Here is an 18054-nt window from a genome sequence, read left to right as displayed (position 1 = left end):
TTTCAGCTTTAAAATTGCTCCACAACCAAAGTATTAGAGAGAAAAATCAATAACATGTAAAACGTACCTTTAGTTCTGTTATTGTGACCTATAACAAAAATAAAAATTTAGATTAAAATGTATGAAAAATACTGACTATATCAAGCACTGGAGAAAGAAATATCAATAATTGAGTTCTTATACAGTGTATTAATTGAGGATGACAAAAATTGAAATTACCCAAAAATAACAACTAGTCTTATAAATAGTTTAACTTATTGGTATTGACAATACATAAAGCTGATACTTAAATTATCTCATTTGATTCTGTAAGACAATCATTGTAAATGTAACTTAAAGAACCTAGTTTCCAAATTTTTATGAAATGCATATTGGAGATGAATAATAATTGAACGTGTATGAAGTACATCACAGGATGCCCTAACTACAATTAATACTATTCAGAATATTTTATGTCTTTCCTTAAGTCTCATTTGGAAATGTGAACATATGCAGTTGTGTGGAAAAGGAAATTTATTCCCTATCTCAGGTTGATAAAAATCTGTGGGGTCTCCTACAGACAGAAAATAGGGGAAACTCATTCCTCTAAGGATCTCAAACCTCTAAGTTAAATTCTTGCTTCTGAAAACCTCAATCAGACATTTATTTTCTGATATGGAGAGACATTTTCTGACATTTTTACCTCCAAACATTAATACTTAAGGTTGCTAGTATTTGTTAATTTTTTATCACAGACAAGTACTATTATCTAGGGTACACTTCATGTCAAAGTGGATATGTTATGTGTAATGTTTGGTCTAGGCTGACAACAAGCAGCACAGAAAATTTAATGGAAAACTTTTGTGATTTGGGAGTCTCTGATTTTAGACAAAATATGTGGCCCACAAAAAGTTGCATCCAGTCAATGGAAGACTTCAAACTGTTTGACTACTAGTGCTGAAGGGTAAAAAAAAAAAACTAACCCAAAATGTTGCAAAGCAGCAAAATAAAAAAGAAATCAAGTGAGACAAAAAATACAATGACAAATATGATTAATTTGAATGCACTGTAAAATCCAGATGTGGATTTATACAGTTTTGTTCGGGTATGTTGACAAGTTCCACAGGCCCTGTCTAATCTTCTCATATAGCTCTGTAATGCTGCCCATATATGCTATTGTAGCCATTGCAAATATGTACTATTGAACCAGGTTAAAGCAAAATTAGTTTCCTACAAACATACCAAGCACAAGCAAAACACAAACTGAGACAGGAATAAAAATTAAAAACAACCCAATTTCTAAGTAGGACAAAAGAAAACTACTTGTCAACCCCAGAACAGATTGTGTCAGAATAAGAATTAAATCCTGAAATACTGATAAAACAGGAACTGAAAGCCCACTTACATTACTCTAAATATTTGAGCTTTGACTGGATCAGAAGATATACCAGGAATTATGTGCAAATTCCATAGCACAATCTATTAGACTAGTTCCATTGATTTGAGATGATGAAATCACCATTGTTAATCGTATCAAATAAGGCATTTACATATTTACATTTAGTTGAATCAGCTATGCAAAAGAAATCTGGTGAGCAATTTGCTAAATTTGAATTTAGTTGGAATTCTCAAAATTACTCAAAAAAGTCTGATGCCTGTATTCTAGAGAAATCACATCTATACACTCGGGGAAAAAAACAAACAACAAACCTGCATTCTTATTCTGCAACTACTTTGAACCTGCATGCTTTAACTGTATCTAAGTACCGGCGCTACTACACAACTTGCTCATTTTCCCCCACAAATGAAACCATCTTTATCCTTTAAAACTAAGCTGGTTATCAGTGCTGGAGTTCTCTGAACTGGTTTGTACCCACTTATACCCTGGAGAACTCCTTTGAGTCTGCCATGGAAACTCCAAGTAGAGAGCTGTGGATGACATTCCAGACACAGGCAAAATTAAATGTTCATTTTTTAAATTGTAAACATCTTCACTTTTAGACATTTAGTATTGGCAATATTCAAATACTTTACAAGTCATTGCCCATCTGTCTGATACATTTCTGGGAACAACTGAGGAATCATAGAATGCTAACAGGTTAGAATGGACTTAAAAGATAATCAAGTCTCAACATTCCTTGCCATGGGCAGGGACACCTCCCAGTACACCAGGTTGCACAAGGCCTTATAAAACCTAACATTGAACACTGTCAGGGTTGGGGTATCCACAACATCCCTGCATAACCTGTTCAGCCTCACCACCCTCAAAAATTCCTTCCTAACATCTACTCTAAACATCCCCTCTTTCAAGTTACATCCTTTATTCCTTGCCCTTTCACTACAGTTCCTGATAAAAAAAAAGTCCCTCTTCAGCTTCCCTGTAGACCCCCTTCAGATACTAGAAGTTTGCCATGAGGTCTCCATTCAACCTTCTCTTCTCCAGGCTAAACAGCCTCAGCTTTCTCAGTCTGTGTTCACAGGGAAGGTGCTCCAGTCCTCTTACAAACTTCATGGTCCTCCTCTGGACTTGCTCCAACAGTTCCATGTCCTTCTTATGCTGGGGACACTAGAATTGTTCACAGTACTCCAAGGGGACCTCCTGGCCATGCTCCTTGTGATGTAGCCCAGGACTTGAATGGCTTTCTGAGCTGTGAGCACACACAGCTGGCTCATGTTGAGTTTTTCATCACCTGTAACTCTCAGGTCTTTCTTACCAGGGTTGCTCTCAATCATTTCTCTGCCCAAGCCATTGGTGTGTCTGGGATTGCAGCGACCCAGGTGCAGGACCTTGCACCTTGCTGTGTGGAACTTCATGAGGTTTGCTTCAGCCCATATCTCAAGCCTACTGAGATCGCTCAGGATGGTATTACCCTTTCGCTCCATCGCGTTGACTGCACCACCACAGAGCTTGGTGTTTTCAACAAATGTGCTGAGGGTGCACTCAGCACTGACAGGTTTCACTATCTGTCACTGACAAAGATACTGAGTAGTATCAGCCCCAGCTAATACTGACCCCATGACTGCATCAAACACAGCATCATCAGTCAAAAGAGGTGATTATCCTACTCTGTTTACTGCGTAGGATTATCCTACTCTGTTTACTGCATCCTACTGATGCAACCTCTCCATGTAACTGGTGTCCATGTGGACAATGAGCCATTAACCCAAACCCTGTGCATGTGGCCATCCAGCCAGTTCTGTATCCACATGATGGTGCATCCATCAAATCCCTCTCTCTCCAATCTGCAGACAAGGATGTCACACAGAAGAGTGAAATGCTTTGCATTTAGTCTTGCCATGGAAGTCAGTGGCACAGAAGCTGTTGAGAACCCCTGCCTACTCTTTGTCCAGGGTAGCCAGGTTTCCCATTTTCTTACAAAGAGGGCCCACATTATTCCTAGTCTTTCTTTTGTCTACAACGTACATATAGAAGCCCTTCCTGTTTGCCTTACTTTCCCTGGCTACAACAATCCTAACTGGGCTTTGGCTTCCCTAACTTTGTCCCTAGCTTCCTGTACAATTTCCCTGTATTACTGTCAGGCCACCTGTCTTCATTTCCACTTCCTAAAAGCTGCTTTTCTTTTTTTATTCTGAGTTTGCTCAGCAGGTCCAGCAGCTCCCATTCATCCATGGAGGAGGCCTCCTGGTGATTTACTCCTTGTTGGGTGCATTGCTTCTGAGCTGAATACATGAAATACCATTGCCAGTATATAAATTTGATATAATGTCATATCATTAATCCATAAGATGAATGTATAATACAATATTTAATGATTCCCTATATTTATAGCAGACTGCTATAACAAACTAGGAGTGAAACAGTTAACAAAGAAGTCCTAAAGAATAAGTACTCTTCAGACTTTTCATAATCATGTTTTAGAAGTTAGGAGTCTCTTTAAGAATCTTCCTCTAGATAATAAGATTATGTAAGACTATCAGTAGGTGAACAAGGGTTAATTAAGAATACAAGGCAATCTTAGATTTCTGCTTTTCCTATTATGAAAACAACTCATACCATGGAAAAGTATTATAAAGTGTTTTGTATGCAAGTGCAAGGCAGAAGTAACAAACACTAGGTCAGTGAGATAATTTGTACTTTCAGTTTCTAATGTCAAATATATAAATTTACTCTCCCCAGGGCTACCTGTTGTAAAAATGAAAATATTAAAAGTAAGGTCAATATGAATTCTCATCAATCACTCAACAACTTGTACACTTTTTCTCTCCTCAGTATAATAACAGCTAGTAGTATTTTCACCAAAGAATTCTTCAAATTAAAATGTAATCTTGGAAAGACAAAAGAATGAAGGCAGTCTTCTTTCAATTAAGGCCTCTATATCCGTAATTGATATATTCAAGGCACTACTTCAGACACCTCTGAAATGCGGATTTTTAAAAAATCACTCTAAGAATGACTTCATGGGATTTTCTTTCCTTCTAAAGGGCTTCCAGTAAAACCAACATAAACACATGTAGAGGACAAAAAAACTCAACCTTAATAATAACAACAGAACTGCACTTTTCAACATACCAATCAAAAAGGTTGTACCAAATATTGCAGTTTCTAAAGAGATTCATTTTGTATGGGAAAGTGAAGGCCAGATACATAAATAAAGTCTAATTAGGAATAAACTACAGAATTTCCAATGGACCAAGAATTTCACACTTAGAGATATAAAAACAAATGTCAGTGCCAGCTCACTTTTTCACTGTTGCAATGTTCCTCTTCTGCAATCCTTTGTTTGTATTCCTTCTGCAAGTCTTCCAGCTGTGCCTGCAACTCATGAACTTTTGCTGTCATCTCTTCTTCACGAGACTTCAAAATACAAGCAAAAAATTACTTACACAATGAATCATTTAACTATTCAAAACTTTAACTATGGTGAACATAAAACAATCAACAAATGTTATACTATACACAGAAAGGATATGCTTGATATTTGTGTAAAAGCTAGTTACACCAGACTCCTACAGAAAAGACCAAGAAAAATAATTGGTGCTTAAGAAGATTTTGTAGGCCTCCAACAATAAAGATTACATAGTTAGGATTAGAGTTACATTCTTTAAATTCCAAAAAATATCTATTTCTCTTGGGCATTAAAACAGTATTCGGGTATAATCCAGAAAGTGCATGAAGGTCATTACCTTCAAGGAAGGAGTAGATGACAACACAAAATTAATTTCTATATTATGAAAGTGACAAGGACCTAAATCTTTTCCTCAGCCACTCTCACAAAGATGCTACGAAAGCAGTTTTAAGCACATTTTCCAAAACAATGACCAACAATTTCCCATTCTCAAGGGTTTGAAAGGCAGTATTCACTGTAGAGGAAAGAAGCAGTAACAAGAATGGTAGGGAGGAAATTAACTCTTCCTGCATAAGAGAAAAATACAATGACCTAAATCCTAGGAAGTTAATCCATCTATATGGCACTTTGCAAAAACAAGTATTTTTAAAACTTGTGTCCTGTCTGGCCTTTTTGTGAGAGAATATGTTAAGGACCTTATAAAACAGCACTCCAAGTCCTAGTGCATATCTCCATTGCTGAGCAAAACTAAAACTCTAGTTTCGCTCATGCTAACCGTACACGGCAGTCAGTCAGTTGATGGCTCTACTAACACAGTAGTACTTCAAGTCAAATTAGTACAATTAATTAACTGATAACAAGTCCAGAACTGCTGATGGAAATTTTGTTCTATTTAAAAATCTCAGTAGTATAAATTATAATGATAAAGAATATGCTCTGGAAAAGTAAGTGTAGGACTAGAAAGCTGATCTAGGCTTAAAAGATGGTACGCCATTACTAATAAAATAAATACTTCCATCTAAGATCAATTTTTAAAGTGTTCCTTGCACGAGTTAAGAATAAAACACCTTTCCCATGCAGCCCCTCAGTCCAGAATGCATCACCAAAAAGAAATTAAGCAAATCTACCACAAGTAATGGGTACAATGCAGTATCTGAGCAATATGATGCAGTATCTGAGCAATTTTTACAGCCTCAAAGTTTAAAAAATATCCATGCTCAAATTAAACCTTGCTCAAACATCATGACCTCCAAACAATGTTAACTTCTATTCACTCCCATGATTTTTCTATGCCCTCAGAAGTGCATCAACAATTAATAATTTCTACGAAACTTTTTGCTTTTTTATAGAAGGTTATACTCCCCAGTTTAAAAATCCTCAATACCTGGCATATTAAGGGATAGTGATGGTTGTTGTTTTGGCTTTTGCAGATTTTTTTTTAACTTTTTTGTCTCTTTCATTACACTATTTGTGCAAAGAGGACTAAGATTAACAAAGTTTAAGCCTGTCTTCTAATACGATGTACAGTCTAGCACTGAAAACCATTTAATGTTTTTGACACGTACAGGCAGGACTGAGAAAATTTACTTGGCTAAAACAAGAGGCATCCTTGGTGAAGTCTACTTAAACTGAAATTGGCTGGTAACTTCTGGTTGAAATGCTATTAGAGAATAGGTATGTCTATCTGCAAATATCATGCAGAAAAACTGTTAATTACAAGGAAAAAAACTGAATCTTTACTAGCAAAAAACTATGCAAACACACTGCACCCTGCATGGAACAGAACCTTACTTTAAGGGCTGTGGCATCAATCTCAGCAGGGCATCAGAGGAAGGCAATAGAGAGTGAGACTGCACCATAAACACTGTATTTATAAAAAACAATCCACCACCACCACCACAATTCTACTAAAAGCTTAAATGTCACTCAGTTTTCTCAGTCTGGTACACAAACTGCTTAAAGAGATAAGGACTTAGCCATCTAATTTTTATTGAATGATCAAAGTTGGTGCTAATTTCTGATGTGCTTTCGTGCTCATAAATTACAGAAACAAATATTTTAATTGCAAGCTGGATCACCACACATTTCAAGTGTAATTCTAGCAGTAAGACCTTTACTAGAAAGAACTACAATTTTTCTATCTAGATATGCAACCGAAAAAGAGTAATTTTGAAATTTACGTAGTCATCACTTTTCAAAAAGGTACCTCAAGGATTTCTTCATATTTTTTCACAGTTCTTCTTAGATCATCATCTTTTTCAACAATTTTTTTATGCAACTGTGTTGTCTCTATGTGATGATTTTCTATCAATTCATTTTCTACCTCCTGGGCTTTACCTACAAAAAAAAGTTAGGCAGTATTAAAAAACGCATGGTTTTGATTTTGTTTCTTTTTTAAATTATGTCATAACTGATAACAAGTCCAGAACTGCTGATGGAAATTTAATTCTATATAAAAATCTCAGGAATACAAATTATAATGATACACTTATTCTGGAAAAGTAAGTATAGGATTTACTACATTTAAAAAATGCTTTGAAGTAACTATAAGGAAAATTTGCCAGGAAAATTCATTTTTCCACACTATCAGTTACTATTATGTCCCTTGATCCTAACATGTACGAAATTTGTTGTTTGCAGTTTGGAACCTGGAGCAATTTTTTCTATCTGGTGTGGAACTAGTTTCTAGAAGATGACAACCAATATTTATTAACTAATTTTATCTCCTATTCTATCTAGAGATGTAACTGAAGCTTTCGCAATCTTCAGAAACTCCTCACTTGTAGGTGTACTTCTAGTAACTGGAATCAAACCACACCTTTTTCTCACTTTTCTAATCTCCAATTTACACTATGGTGGCAAAAGACTGAGAAGACAAAATCTGTTGAACTCTAGCTATAATCCCATTGTGTTACAATCAGACATCATACCCAGTTGGTACCTGTCAGCAGTTAGTGAACGAAGTCTGCAAGATCCAGTTAAGAAAACACAATTCTGATTCTCACATGGATCTAAGTTTCTCTAAAGGCTGAGTGAGTTTCTCTCCAAGTGTCATATATTCATCACTGGAATGCTGAAGTTTTTACTACTGGAGATAAAGTAGCACTGCAATGGAAACTTACCAATGCACTTTCATCTTTAAAATTTTACACTCATTTTCTTTTCTTTTATACATATGACAGAAAGATGGGTGCATATGGCTTTCATGCCATGGCAGACGTAAAGAGTGCTAGACCAAAGATCCATCCTGCAGAACAGCTACATATGCATTTTCCTAATTGTACTATAATTAATATTTATGTTATTTCCTGAGCAAGACAAGTTATTTCCCTAAGTTCTCTAGACATTCAGAAAACACATGTTGTGTTTATCACAGGCACAGGTAAATCCCTCCCCCAAAACAGCAATAACTGAAGATTCAGTTCTCTGACTATTGATTACAGTTATATTTCTATTGCACTTACTGATTGTCTCTTTTACTGCTGTTTCCAATTCTCTCTCTTTTTGAGCCAGCTGAGTATTGAATTCTCTTATTAACTGCTTTAAGGTGGAGTTGTGCTTTAACTCAATGTCTTCTTGTTCACATCTGTAAAAAAAGGTCAAAACATACAGCAAGGAAATATAACATTTAAAGAGGGTGTGAAAACACAAGGCAAGGCAAGAGATCTGAGAATTTCTTGAGAATTATTTTAGAAGAGAATGGTTTTGAATTATATGAATTGTGAGAGATTCACAGAGGCTTTATCTTCCTCTCCTATCTAATTCACCTGGTAGGTGTATGTGTTTCATTTAAAAACAACCCAGAACTGAAGCCCTCCAAAGATATGTAGTTTTTGCTGAGGAAGTTGAAGAACTGGAAGAAAAGATTATGTCATAAAAAGAATTTTTAGGGAATTTTTAGAATTGCTTGAGAAACTATTGGAAGTGCTAAGCAGTACACGGCATTTTGTGTAGTATGTATGAACAACTATTGATATCAACTGAACATGAAGCTCTCAGTACTATGTTTAATAAACTTTATTTCCTGTTTGAGAAAAACAGAATTATATTATATGCTTCAGCAATGTTGAAAATCACCAGCACTGAAGCAGATCAGAAATGGTATTACTCTGCCAAATGTCAAACCTATTTTCTTTCTGTTTCTCGAAGTCTATTTAGAACAATTAAAGAAAAACATCAGTCATTATTTCCTTGTTGTAAACTGAGCGTTAGAAAAGTATTCTTGAGGTTTTAGTGGCTAGAGATAAAATACAGAAGTGGTAACACAGACAGGAACAAAGAATTTACCTGATTTTTTCCTCCATTTCCTCTAATGACTCCTTCTTTACTATGTCAAGCTCTTGCTGATGTTCCTTTCGCAGAGTACGTATGTCTTTTTGAAGATTATTCACCTCTTTGCATAGCTTCTGTTTCTCCCCTTCAGTCTCTTCCAGTTTAGTCTGTAACTCCTTCTGCTGGTTCTGCATATCCACTAATAACTTCTGCAGCTCCAAAACAGATCTGGACTTTTCTTCAGCATTTTCCTCAAAAGCTTTCAGACTGTCATTTTTTTCACTCAACTGCTGCTGTAGACATTTTACCTTTTCTTCATATCTTAAAGTAATATCTTCCATCTCAATCTTAAGCACTTCATTTTTCTTCACTATATTATTTTCTAACTCTTTTATCTTCTGTTCTAAAGACTGACTGACTGCCTCCTTTTCCTGCATTTTTTTCTGTAAGTCTCCAATTATATTCTCCATATCAAGATATTTTTGTTCCTTAACTTTCAATTCTTCTCTACTGCTTGCTAAAACACTGCCACAACAAGCATGCTCATCCACTAACAATGAATACTTTTTGGTTTGCTCCTCAAGTTCTTTGCTCAGACTTTTGGTCCTAACCTGCTCTTCCTGATGGCTCTTCTCAACACATTCTAGTTTTTTAATGAGTTCTTTCTGTTTATTTTGCAGTTCTAGATGACAGTCATTACTCTCTTGTTGTTCTTTCTCATACTTTTGTAATAATGCATCTTTTTCAGTTAAGTCCTTCTGTAACACTTCCATTTTCTCTTTGTATGTCTGTTGGACACTCTCAAGTAAATTATTTTTTTCTTGTTCTACAGCAGCTTTTACACTCTCTACTTTTTCCAGCATCTCCTTCTCTAATTCTGTGGAATCTCTTGTTGACTTAAGTTTTTCTTCCAAGGACTCAATTTTGGCTTCTCTCTCCTGTACCTTCTGCTCCAACGTTCTTAACTGATCTTCCCTATCTTGCTTAAATTGCTGTTCCTTTTCTTCCATCTGAGACAGCAACTGCTTTCTAATAGAACCTATTTTTTGCTCTGCCTTCTTTTTCAGATCAGCCAGCTTAGTGCTGTTCTCTGCATTCAGTCTCTCTTCTAATTCTTTCAGTTCTTCCTCTTTCCTTTTAAGTATCGCTGACTTCATTTGATCAAATTCCTTCTCCTTTGCTTCAAAATCAGCTTTCAGTGAATCTATTTGCTTCTCAAGATTAAGCACTTTTTCTTCAGCCTTCTTAAATCTATTCTCCTTTTCAAAAGCCACCTTCTCTGCCTGATGGAGTTGGCAAGCTATTTCTTTTTTTTCTGTGTTTTTTTGTTCATTACACTTTTTAAGTTCCTCCACCAAGGAATCATTTTCTAAGGTTCTCTGAGCAATGTCTTTTTCTAGTTCAGCAATTTTTGCTGCTTGTTTTTTTAACTTTGAGGTTAACTCACTTTCTTCCTTTTCCCTCCTGTTTTGCTTTTGTTCCAATTCACTTTTTAAACTATCAAGATTCCTGCTTTGTTTAGCCAGCTGTTCCTTCAGTTTATTTAGCTCTTCATCTTTCTTACTGGCTTCAGTATTGCTTAATTCAAGTTTGCTCTGCAAATCTTTGATAGTGTCATGATTTTGTGTAAACTTGGTTTGTGCTTTCATCTTCCACTCTGACAACTGGGCCGTGCAATGATCTATCTGATCAAGAGCTGATGCTTTTTCTTGACTCAGCATCTCAACTCTGGATGATAACTCTTCCACTTGATTTAACAACTGCAACCGATCCTCTTGATGTTGTTTGCTTAACAGAAATATGGCTGCTTCCTTCTCTGTTAAACTTACTGTGCTTTCAAGTCTAACATTAAGGTCAGTAACTGTTTTGTTGAGAGCAGACACTTCAGATTGTTTTTCCTGGAGTTCTTCCCTCATTGATGTGACAGCATTGATATTTTCAGATAACTCTTTCCTCAGCTGTGTTATGCAAGTTTCTTTCTCTGATGCTGCTTGCTGCTGATGTCCTCCCTCTTTTTGCAATTGTTTATTTTCTGCTTCAAGTCCTGCAATGTCAGCTCTCATAGACATAATTAAATTGTCTTTCTTCTGCAGTTCTTGAATTGACTCTTGCAAAGAAGTAGTAGCAGCAGAATGACGCTCTGTTATTTCCCTAAGCTGAGCTTCTAGTTCAGTTATCTTACTTGTTTTGATTAATATTGCTTCTTTAATCTTTGCAGTTTGGTGCTCACAGTCTGCAATTTTACATGTTATTATGCCAATTTTTTCACTACATCTTTCAATTAATTCATTGCCTTTAGTTTGCAATGAAGCTTCAGCATTCTTCCAAGCATCTAACTGGGCTGTAAGTTCTCCTGACAACCTTTTAAACTCAGTTTCTTTTAGCCGAATTGACTCTATTTTTTTGTCATAATTTTCATGATCTTTATACTGAGAAGATTGCACAGTTTGGAGTTTTTCTTCAAGGGTTCTCACTGTATCAGCCAGCTCAGTAATTGTGGCTTTGTCCTTCTCTTCAACGGCTTTCTGTTTACTGAGTTGTTCCTGAAGTCCTGTCTGCTGTTTCAGGGACTGTTTAAGATCACTTTCCATTTTTTCCAACTGTGTCTTCATGTCACTTTCCTTATCTGACAAAGCACCCACCTTAGCCACTGACTGCCTTAGCTGTTCTTGCAACTCCTTCAGGCATTCCTCCCTTTTCACTCGTTCTTCCTTCAGTTGGATTATTTCTGTTCTGGAGTCCTCCTTTTCAGCACTGAAGGTGAAAAGCTTCTGTTTCAGGTCTCCAACTTCCTGCTCTTTCACTTGCAGTTCCATAGCATGTTGTTCCTTGAGCTCTTCAATCTGCTGATTAAATTTCTTTTCCCAACTCTGGGTTACTTCTTCCAATTTCCTTATGTGGTCCTCAGCAAGACTGTCTAGTTGCTCTTTCTGATTAGATTCCAGTTTTGACACAGCATCATTGATTCCAGATGAGCTGGCATGTGCCATTTCCAAAATTTTAGTATTGAATTCACTCTCCTTCTGACTGAATTCCAACTGCTTGTTTTCAAGCTCCTTTTTTAGTTTAGCTTCTTGCTCAGCAAGTTTATTTTTGAAAGTTTCCTGCATATCTTTTGATTTCTGTTTCATTTTCTCCACTTTCTTCTCCTGACATTTAAGTTTACTTTCATACTCTCCTTGTAAAGCACTAATTCTCTCCTCTGCAGCAAACAGTTTCTGTTCAAGCTCTTCCACTTGCTTGTTCTGTAACTTCTTCATGTGCTCCATTTCATTTTCCTTCTCACTCAGATTTCTCTTCATCTCATCAGCCTTTCTTTCTAGGTCCTTCAGTTGACATTCATACTGCTGTGTTAGAGTGGTTACTTTCTGTATATTTTCACTTCTTTGCTCCTCTAGCTTTGCAGACACTTGGACAAGCTCAGCTTCAGATCTTTCTGCAGATTCCTTCATTTTCTGTTCATGTGCTTTTAACTCCTCCAAATGTCTGTCCTTCTCCTCCAGGGATTGTTTGAGCTTGTTGAGTTCCTCTTTGAGTACCTTCTCAACACCTTGAATAGACATTTCATGCTCTTTTACCATTGTTTCAATCACTTCATTGTGCCATTTCCTCTCTTCCTCCAACTTTCCTTTCAATTCTTGCTTAGCTTCACACACTTTACTATTTAATTCGGAGAGCTCTTGCTCTAAATCATGACGTATTTTTAGTGCTTCTGAGAGCTCAGAAGACAGTGCCTCTAATTCTGTTTGTTTCACATCTAGTTTTTCTAATGTTTTTTCATTCATCTCTTCTATGTGCGCACAGAAAATTGTTTCTTTCTCTTTCAAAATGGTTTGTATCTCTTCTTGTTGTTTCTCTCTTATTTTTTCTATTTCAGTTATTTGTTGTTGCTTTAAAATTTCAAGTTTTTCTGTCCAAAGCTTTTCTTGCTGCTGTTTCACATTCTCCAGTTCTTTATTGTGTTTTTCAACCATATCGTTGATTTCCTTACTGTGTTGGGTTTTTTCAGACTCTATGACAGTATTTAATTCCTCTGATTGCTTTCTGTCATCTTGCAAGTACTTTGCAAGAGAACTTTCCAGTTCAAGAATCCTCTGTTAAAATACAGTTTTAAAATAATATGAATACTCAAAAAGTAAAAATTTGATTAATTTTTTAAAAATCTTACCAGGTTTACATAACTACAGGTTACTTATTCCATTATTTTTAGTGAATGTCAACTTCTTCAATAAGCCTTTAATTCATCTGGTTTGTTCCCACTTTTGCTTCCTTCATGGAGAGTTAGCTAATTAATAAAAAACTTGCTATCTCACTACAGTGAAAATACACACAAAAACCTGAAAATAATGCAACTAATTCAAATAAAGTAAGTAGCGACATTTATGAGATGTTCACATTTTCTTCTTAAACTAAAGTACCAACATATTGGATGAAAAATACAGGGAATTGACAATAGCTTCATGGAATTTTGTATGTGCCTGATGATTTATCATAATTCTACCTCCCATGGAAATGCTGCTGTAAAGCTTTATTGGTTCTTTAGGCAAAACTTTGAAACAAATATCTGGGAGTGGTGGAATAATGTACAAACTTGCATTAGCAGAAAATAAAGTCTTACTCATTACATAAAGCAAAGGACACTGTAAAAATTTAAGCAAATATTTTTGCTTACTGTGGTGGTGCACTCCCTCCTTCTCTCAGGCTGCACTGACATCTGAGAAATGTTCATTAGGCCTCGGCCTTGAAAAAACAGTATCTGGGCTCAGCTTTTCCCAAGCTTATCAAAAACCCTGTCTATTCCCAGGAACTGCTGCTGTCTAACAAGCTCAAGTTTTCCTTACAAACTGCACTAGAAACTAGCTTTCTTGCCTGAATGGCATAACATCCCTGTTCTCACACTTTCAAAGAAAGTGCCAACACAACTGTGACCATGATGAAACATTGTTATGACTGTGATATGTAATGGAGTTAATTCATGCTGTATAAATAGATATGTGTGGGTATAAAATATTGTAGAAATTATGTTTTAAACCCCCTCAGCCAGGAACAGAGTTCTATTCAGATTATAACTAATTCTTGGCAGCTCAAGATAGCATCAGGCCTGTTTAACTTCTGAATGGAACCTTCCTGGACTATCAATGATCATTTCATTGTCTCTTGCACCTGGGAGATAACATTGGGGCCTTCCCGGCCCATGATTAATTGCAGCGTTCCAAGAATTTCACTAGATTCAGACACAGGACCTGTCTTTGTCTATTTCAACATATGGATGGAAATGGAGGTGCATTCGAAGAAGTGAATGGAAAGATGTGGTCATCTGTGCCTCAGGCAGAATAAACTGTATATAAGCTGGACGCTGGAAACACTCAGGTGTGAACCTTTGAGGGGACGCCGTCACTCTGTCGGACGAACCTCTGGGCTCATCCAGCGCCCGTACCTGGGACTGACGCTGTCTTGATTGTGGTGGTTGCTCGAAATTCTAGTTTTTGTAATTGACCCAATAAATCGTTGTTAAATTTTTCATAAATATGGTTATCGATTTGATCATTTATAACATGACTAAAGCCCACACTCTAGTGATCCCATAAACGGCGGTCCAGAATGGAGCCCTTTGAGCTCTCCTTGACCACAGGCTGCAACCAGCAATCTCCCTCTAAGTGGGACACCTGTCAGAACTAGTGCACTCTCAAGGTTTTTGTACTTGGAGGATCGACTAAAAAAATTACGAATACTGGGCGAACATCCTCACTCCTCAACCCAATCACAACAAATCACCGTTTGTAAACTTGTCACAGTTAAATACATACTTGTAAATACTTAGTCTTTTGGAATCTTTACTCACAGTTCTACAAGTCTCTAACTCTTGATGCATTTTCTCAACTTTCTTGTCACACTCAGACTGTATGGCTTTCTTCTGCAGCTCTAATTCTTCTAAGGCTAGGGATTCTTGCTGTTCTTGCTCTTGAAGGACTTTTAAGCACTCACTCTGATTTTTTTCCTGCATGAAGAAGAAGAAGAACTAAACAATAAACTATAAATACAGTCATCCCACCTTCAAGAACATTATGATAGGACATTTTCAAGTTAATAGGAGTCATACACTAATCATCTTTACTTTCTGCACAAAAACAAATGGAGTTTGTATTCAGTTTGTGAAAACATAATTGCAATAAATCGCTTCTTTTTTTTCTTGGAAACCCCTTGTGATAGATGAGTAATGTGATGGTTGACTCTCACAATTAACAGACAAATATCATGTATATAGTTTAAGAGAAGTTTTATAGATTTATAGTTATGTTTTACCCCCTTGCATTGTTATCAAGGGACAGCCAGGGTTGGGACATTTGGGAGGGCTGGCTTGTCACTATGGCAACACCTGACCTCCAATCAGGATTTGAGGAAGTAAACTCTACCACTGGACAGTGAAGAAGGAGTCGATGGACAGAACTTTGGGAGGGGCTAAAGGGTTAAAAGGCCAACCTCCATTGTGTGGGTGAGCACAGGGTGGGGAAAATCCTTTGCTCCCGGCACCTTAACATTTTCTCTATTCAGTCTTCTGTTTTATTTTTGATAAAGTTTAATAAACCTTTCTAAATTTATGAAAAGTGAGTAGCCTTTTGTCACACCCCTTGTCTTTGCATGAAAAACATAAATGTAATCAAGCCTTCCATTTTGGTTTGTTTACCACTATTAATTGAGAATAACATCTGAGAGGAGTTGTTGGGGGTTGGGTTTTGGTTTGGGTTTTTTTTTTCCGTTCCCTCCTTGTTATTTGTGGAATTTTGTTCCCATTGAGTAGTTAATAAGAACTGATGGTAGAGAGGGGGAAACTCCTTTGGTTTTTTTGGGAGGTTTTTTTTCTTTCTGGCTGGAATAAGGGGCTGGGTGGAGGTCCTAGCTCTCCCTCTCACTGCTTCAGTTTTAGAGGCGGACAGTCAGAGCCACTGCTTCTGGGGAAAGGAATTCCACTGCTGCTACTGCAGACTGGCCCAGAGCTGCTTCTTCTACCGTGGCGTGAGTCTCTGCTCATGAGAACAGCCACTTGAACTTATTAACACGCACCTCACTAAAAAAGACAACTATCATTGTCTGCTCAGGTGCCCGGGATCCTGAGCTCAGCTCTCCCTGCCCTGCTGGGAGCCCCTCAGCCCCTGCCGGCCCAGCTTGCAGCATTCTGAGAGTCCTGCTAGGGGCACAGGAACTGGCTGCCCCAAGGGTTTGTGAAGCAAGGCCTCTCTTCCACTCCTTTCCATCTTCGGACAGAAGCCGCCATTGCCATCTGCTCCCCGAGCCAGCGCCACAGCGCCCCCTGCAGCTGCCGGGGAATCACCGCACCTGCCCTGCCAACCGGGAGCCAACAGCGCCCCTGCCGGGCTGTGGCTGTAACTGCACCCAAGGAGGAAGTGCCGCAGCCAAAAGGCTGTCGCTGGGTCCCTGGTTCTGTTTGTTGTTAATGCCGAAGTTGCTCATGTTTGTTTGCTTTATTACGCATAGCAGTAAAGAACTGTTATTCCTCTAGCCATATCTTTGCCTGACAGCCCTTAATTTCACAATTTAAAAATGTGGAGGGAGGGAGTTTACATTCTCCATTCCAAGGGAGGCTTTTTCTGCCTTCCCTAGCAGACATCTGTCTTGTAAACCAAGACAGGAATAAAGTCTGTTCTCACTTGATTCCACTGCTAAGATATTTTTAAACTTGTTTCTTACAATTAAGGAAGTAACCTCTGAAACAGGTAGAAAAATATACTCAGAACAGGGCTGTCAAAGTCTCTCAGTCCTACTCACTATCCATCCTTGAGGGGCACAAAAACCAATCCGTTATTTGTAACAGATATATGCAGATGATATATATACATATATGTTACATATATATCAACTATTTAGGCAAAATTACATTATTATCTATAGTGGATTACAGTTCATGAAAAAGTGCAAAGAATTTCAACAATTTTTCCCAGTCTGATCTCTAAGAAAATACTTTTTCTGATGCCAAACAATATGAATAGTTAACCCTGTTCACATAACACAATACAACCAGACATAACTATACAAACACTTTTCAAACAGCCTCAATTTTTGTATTTCTTTTACTCTAGTTCCTGGGCCTGATTGCCAATAATCCACAGAAATATATTAAAAATCAAGTCTAAAAAATTTCAAAAAAATAAATAGGTTCCACAAGATACAGCTGTTGCTGAGCACTGACAGTGGTAAGTTATCATTACTAAGTTATTACTATTACTACTATAAGTTACTCAGTCTGCATCATTGCAGCTGCCTTCTTTTCACATTCCTGAAATCTCTGAGCTATGTGACTTTTGGAAAGCACTCCTATCTTTAAGCACAGGACGACTCTCACTGTGGAATAGTGTCAACTCAAGACTTCTAATCCCAACTCACACTTAGAGAAATGTCTTTTTATGCGTGTTAGGTTTACTTACAAGAGCTGCCTTCATCTTCTCCTGGAATACCTTTTCTTGAGCCTGTAATCTCTCATTTAACTCCTGATCTTTGGCAGCCAGTTCTTTTTTATGGATTTTTTCTAGTTCAGCAACTCGTTCCTCTGAAGATTTCTGTGAATCAAAGTCACAAAAAACTAATTTCAAAATATTAACTAACAAAACACTTTCTATTTTTTCTTAATAAGAAAATAGTGCAGACAGACAGAAGAAACCGGAACCATCTCTTTGCTCCCTTTGATTAAGTTCTGATCACTTAGAGTGCTTAATATAAAGCCCTGACAGTTCTTATTTTCAAGCTTTAAGTTATCCATCTTCCTTCTCAAGTCTTTCATAGTTGTACTAAAGACACATAGTTGTTTCTAAAGACTCTTCTCCAAGGCAAACTTGTGTTTTCAGTTCAAACGTGATAACACATTGGAAAAGGAACTTTTTGTAGCTTTCTCAGTATTCTTGTTTTATAAGCCAGAAAGTCAAGTGGTGATACTCTGTGTAGACAGTTATCTAGAACCTACATATGTGCTTTATTTAAGAAT

At 37.1% G+C, this 18054-nt stretch overlaps 1 protein-coding gene across 3 annotated transcripts in view; it reads right to left on the bottom strand.

The window, feature by feature from the left end:
* Positions 1-18054, bottom strand: part of GOLGA4 (golgin A4) — a 72619-nt gene that overhangs the window by 9818 nt on the left and 44747 nt on the right. For all 3 annotated transcript variants that reach the window (XM_014267015.3, XM_014267013.3, XM_014267014.3), the window contains 7 exons: positions 17501-17632; positions 14902-15057; positions 9075-13153; positions 8252-8373; positions 6994-7124; positions 4682-4795; positions 68-88 (listed from right to left, as the gene is read on the bottom strand). In XM_014267015.3, coding sequence (XP_014122490.3) covers positions 68-88; positions 4682-4795; positions 6994-7124; positions 8252-8373; positions 9075-13153; positions 14902-15057; positions 17501-17632 — 4755 coding nt within the window. The remainder of the gene's footprint in view (positions 1-67; positions 89-4681; positions 4796-6993; positions 7125-8251; positions 8374-9074; positions 13154-14901; positions 15058-17500; positions 17633-18054) is intronic.

The sequence above is a fragment of the Zonotrichia albicollis genome, chromosome 1, assembly GCF_047830755.1.
Source record: "Zonotrichia albicollis isolate bZonAlb1 chromosome 1, bZonAlb1.hap1, whole genome shotgun sequence".
NCBI lineage: Eukaryota > Metazoa > Chordata > Aves > Passeriformes > Passerellidae > Zonotrichia > Zonotrichia albicollis.
This window is presented reverse-complemented; position numbering and strand designations above follow the sequence as displayed.